Genomic DNA, 5000 nt, shown 5'->3' on the forward strand with positions numbered 1-5000 from the left:
TGCTTATTTTGATGTAGGGAGCATTCGTAAGTAAGTCAATGACACAAAGGATGTTGTAGTTAGGAGAGCATGTGTATAAGTATTGTAGAAAACGCTCAATTTCATGGACGTGGTGTGTGTAATGGTCAAATGTACAGTTTGCAAATAACTTTTTCTTTTAGTTTTGGTAATATTTTGTTTTAATTCATGTTTAGGAGGTTTGTTAAGAGAGTAAACAAACAAGCCTCTTTTCTTGAAACTAAAAAAAAAAAAAAAAAAAAAAAGTTACACATGTCACCGACAAATTATAATTAAGAATTTTAATGTACAAAACCCAATGCCTATCTTAGGAAGTTTGCGATGGTGAAATTGGAAAGCATCATAGGATGAAGTTTATTATATTGTAACCTCTCCTGTGTATCATACGCATTACACCGTATAACGGGCAGTTGGAGAAAGAGATCATACAAAAAAAAAAAAGGTCAAATGTCATGGACTGTAGTTTGTAACTTTATGGATAGAATATATAGGTGACCAATGATCATCTTTAGGTGGAGATTAGTCTCGTTACTCTGGCCAATAGGGGTATCACAAAAGTATTCCCCCACTCGCCCCACATGGAAAAAAAAGGAGGGAGATTGAAGGCACAGAAAATGGGTAGGAGGTTTAGTGGTGATTGTGGTAGTGGTGGCAGTGCCTGTAGTTGTGGTTGAAGTGGTGGTGGTGGCGGTGGGGATTGCGGTTGAGGTTGTGGTTGTGGTGGTGGTAATTGTAGTAGTGGTGTTGGTGGTTGTGGTGGTAGTGGTTCAAGTGGTGGTGGTTGTGGAGTTCGTGGTTGCATTAGTGGTGGTGATGCTGGAAGAATTCAAAGGAACCATAAGAGGTCATTAGTCTCTTCATTCAACAAAGACCATGAAGGAGAGAACCACAAGCCCAAAGGTACACATCCTTCTTCCACTCTTGCTACTGACCCTCGTTACTGTTACTTGCTATGATTACCCCTTACGTTTACTGTTACTGCTATTGTTACTGTTACCGATGAAGAAATAGTTACAAACGAATATCCTTAAACAAATGGATTTGTGTATGTATATTATGAGTGTGTGTGTGTGTGTGTGTGTGTGTGTGTGTGTGTGTGTGTGTGTGTGTGTGTGTGTGTGTGTGTGTGTGTGTGTGTGTGTGTGTGTGTGTGTGTGTGTGTGTGTGTGTGTGTGCGTGTGTGTATTTGTGTGTGCATGTGTGTGTATTTATTTAATTGCATTTTACGGGACGCGTTTAGTTTGTTCCAGACATCAATCACTCTGTGTGGAAGGCTATTCTTTTTGAAAACTCTTTTGCAACTGTCCTCTTTAGCTTCTTCTCGTATCCTCTTGTTTCTCTTCCATCCCATTTTATTAAGCCGTCTCTATCAAGAACTTCCATGCCTTTCATAATTCTGTAAATGGTCAGCAAATCACCTCTTTCTCTTCTCTGTTCCAGTGTTGATAGATATAATTTATCCAATCTTTGTTCGTATGTCAATTTTGATAATGTAGGTGCCATTTTTATCACTGCTCTTTGAATTCTTTCATTTTTTTTGTACTAGGTGCCCATAGTGTTGCAGCATACTCCAATTTAGGTCTTATCAGTTCAACCACTATTTTCTTTACCATTTATTCCTCCACGTAGTCGAGGGCCAATTTCATTGATCTTAATAAGTTAAAACTCTCTCCAACTAGTTTACTGACATGTTTATCAGGTGTCAAGTCACTTGAGATAATCACTCCAAGGTCCCTTTCTGAGTCGACTTTTTTGACATCCTTGGTACCAATTTTATATTGACCCGGTATTCTATTTTTGCTCCTTCTATATTCCATTATACTGGATTTCTTAACGTTAAAATTCACTTCACACCTCTGACTCCATTCCCATATTTTGACTAAGTCTTCTTGTAGCGATCTGCAGTCTTCTTCTGTGCTTACTCTCTTAAGTAATTTGACATTATCAGCAAAAAAGTTCATGTAACATTTTACTCTCTCATCAATATCATTTACATATATAGCAAACATTAAAGGAACCAATGCAGAGCCCTGCGGGACGCCACTAATCACATCTTCCCAGTTCGAGTTTTTGTCTCTAAGTGCCACTATCATTTTTCTCCCAGTTAAGAAATCTTTCATCCATTCCAGTAGCTTACCTTATATTCCTCCTATTATTTCAATTTTTATTATTAGCTTTTTATGTGGTTCTTTGTCAAAAGCCTTCTGCAAGTCCAAGAGGCGCAATCTGCCCAGCCATCTCTTTCTTGTATTATCTCTATTAATCTTAAGTAAAAACATATTAAGTTTCTGGTACACGATCTTCCACTTCTAAAGCCAAATTGTTTAGGGTTTAGTATTTTATTCTCTTCCAAGTGTTTGATCCATTTGTTCCTGATAACCTTTTCGCATATTTTTGCATCTGTGCTTGTAAGGGATACCGGTCTGAAGTCTGTAGGATCTGTGTGTGTGTGTGTGTGTGTGTGTGTGTGTGTGTGTGTGTGTGTGTGTGTGTGTGTGTGTGTGTGTGTGTGTGTGTGTGTGTATGCGTGTGTGTGTGTATATATTATGATTTTTTCGCATCCGACCTAGATATGGACCAAAAGGTCTCCTGTCGGCATGCTCCGCCTTTGTAATGTGTGTGTGTGTGTGTGTGTGTGTGTGTGTGTGTGTGTGTGTGTGTGTGTGTGTGTGTGTGTGTGTGTGTGTGTGTGTGTGTGTGTGTGTGTGTGTGTGTGTGTGTGTGTGTGTGTGCTCCGCCTTTGTGTGTGTATGTGTGTGTGTGTGTGTGTGTATGTGCATGCTCCGCCTTTGTGTGTGTGTGTGTGTGTGTGTGTGTGTGTGTGTGTGTGTGTGTGTGTGTGTGTGTGTGTGTGTGTGTGTGTGTGTGTGTGTGTGTGTGTGTGTGTTCATGCTCCGCCTTTGTGTGTGTGTGTGTGTGTGTGTGTGTGTGTATGTGTGTTTATGTGTGTGTGTGTTTGTGTGTGTGTGTGTGTGTGTGTGTGTGTGTGTGTGTGTGTGTGTGTGTGTGTGTGTGTGTGTGTGTGTGTGTGTGTGTGTGTGTGTGTGTGTGTGTGTGTGTGTGTGTGTGTGTGTGTGTGTGTGTGTGTGTGTGTGTGTGTGTGTGTGTGTGTGTGTGTGTGTGTGTGTGTGTGTGTGTGTGTGTGTGTGTGTGTGTGTTTGCGATAATAATCACCCACAAACATTCATATTACCACAGGACCTTTTGATCTTTAGAACAACCAACAAGAAAACAGAGTACAATAATGACTATATTTCATTATGGAGTATTAGAACATGTCTCCTTTTTTCTTATCTAGGAAACAATGAGGATATTGAAAAAAAAAAACTAGCTTGTGCCTTCAGTATCCTTTCTAATACGCACCCTTCCTCATTTTTATCTTTATTCTCACCAAGAGGACATAAAAGATCAGGGATGTGAGATCCTATTCATCACCTTGGATATCGTTTCCCAGAATTAAAGATTTCTGATTTCACAGAACAGTCAAGTTTCATGATATCAGCAAATATGATATCACGACAGAAATTATCGTCCATTCTTAGACTTTTTGTTCATTATATATGTAATTCAATATACATGATCAGAGAGAGAGACTATGTCAATATACTCGAATAAGTTAGTAAAAACAAGCTGTCCCAAACTTGTACTTGCTTTTTGAAATGTGCTGAAACAACGAATTAATTAGCCCACGTTATTATCAGCTGTCTGGAAAATGATGTTCTTAAATTTGATATGAAAAAAAAAAAAATCCATCTACTCTAGTCCTGTATAGTCCCTCTTCCATTTTAGTCAACTCGTGACCTCTACTTTCTTGAGATGATGATAAGGTGAACTAATGGATTTGACAACGTTACAAAGCAATGAAGCGGCCTTGCTGTGGATGTGCTGTGTCTGGCGACACTGCTTCTGACCCAGGGCAGTGGACAAGGTGCAGGGATGACCCGTCATCCAGGAGGTGCTAAGATAAGAGGGAGGGTGGAGGGGTGTGGAGTGTATTCAGGGATGGAATAGGTGGGAGTGATTTTATGCCTTTTCCTTTTTGGCTACCTCCCTTGTAAGGGGGAAAAAGCCTTGGTATATGTATGTACAAAGCATTTCAAAGAGTGAGTATATTTTCGGTGCTAACCGTATATATGAACGATCCTATTCAGCGATATTAACAAAGACACGGTCAAGTTTGATCAAAGGGCAAACAAAGGTGGGATATTATGATTGTAACTCCTTTCCTGTATAAGACAATTAATACAGTTAAGTAAAATACTTAGAAATTCAATGAAGTGTGATATCCTTGAGAGATTGGGATAGAAAGAGAGAGAGAGAGAGAGAGAGAGAGAGAGAGAGAGAGAGAGAGAGAGAGAGAGAGAGAGAGAGAGAGAGAGAGAAGGAGAGAGGGGGGTTTGAGTCATCCAGCAAATTATTGAGTGTGACCTTTATCATCTAGGACCAAGATAGACATTCCAGAACAAATTTAGATTCGAAGGTTTTCGTCAGGGATTTTTTTTTTTTTTTTTTTTTTTTTTTTGTAACTGAAGAGAATCGTACAATTAAAAATCTATAATCTAGAAAATATCAAAAGTTTAGATCACAAACATCTTTATTGTAAAGCTTTGGGGTACCAGAAGCTCTTTTAAATATTCCAGTATATTTCAATGTTTTAACGGCCGGATGCCCTTCCTGACGCCAACCCTCCCCATTTATCCGGGCTTGGGACCGGCACGGGGCAACTATTTCTAGCCATCCCGTGGCTGGGTTTCTAGCCATCCCGAAGAGGTAACATCCGAGAGGTGGACGATTGTAAATTGCTACAGGGAGAGTGTGTAGGGAAGCAGCACAGTCCAGTTTTGGCGAAGCTGGTTGTGAGGACCCGAAGGAGCGGAGGTGTGAGGGGAAAACCCAGGATCAGGTGGTGGAGACTCAAGGATGAGACGGTGCAGCAGGAGTTCAAGAAGAAAACACTAGAAAGGATAGGACGGTTAGAGGAT

At 40.1% G+C, this 5000-nt stretch overlaps 1 protein-coding gene across 1 annotated transcript in view; it reads left to right on the forward strand.

The window, feature by feature from the left end:
- Positions 1 to 5000, forward strand: part of LOC143025674 (uncharacterized) — an 8636-nt gene that overhangs the window by 3444 nt on the left and 192 nt on the right. Inside the window, exon 2 of the mRNA XM_076185673.1 lies at positions 4827 to 5000. This exon is cut by the window's right edge and continues 192 nt beyond it. Within this exon, the coding sequence (XP_076041788.1) occupies positions 4827 to 5000 (174 nt within the window). The remainder of the gene's footprint in view (positions 1 to 4826) is intronic.

Source organism: Oratosquilla oratoria, chromosome 5, assembly GCF_046742065.1.
Source record: "Oratosquilla oratoria isolate Oo_2021 chromosome 5, ASM4674206v1, whole genome shotgun sequence".
Taxonomy (NCBI): Eukaryota; Metazoa; Arthropoda; class Malacostraca; order Stomatopoda; family Squillidae; genus Oratosquilla; species Oratosquilla oratoria.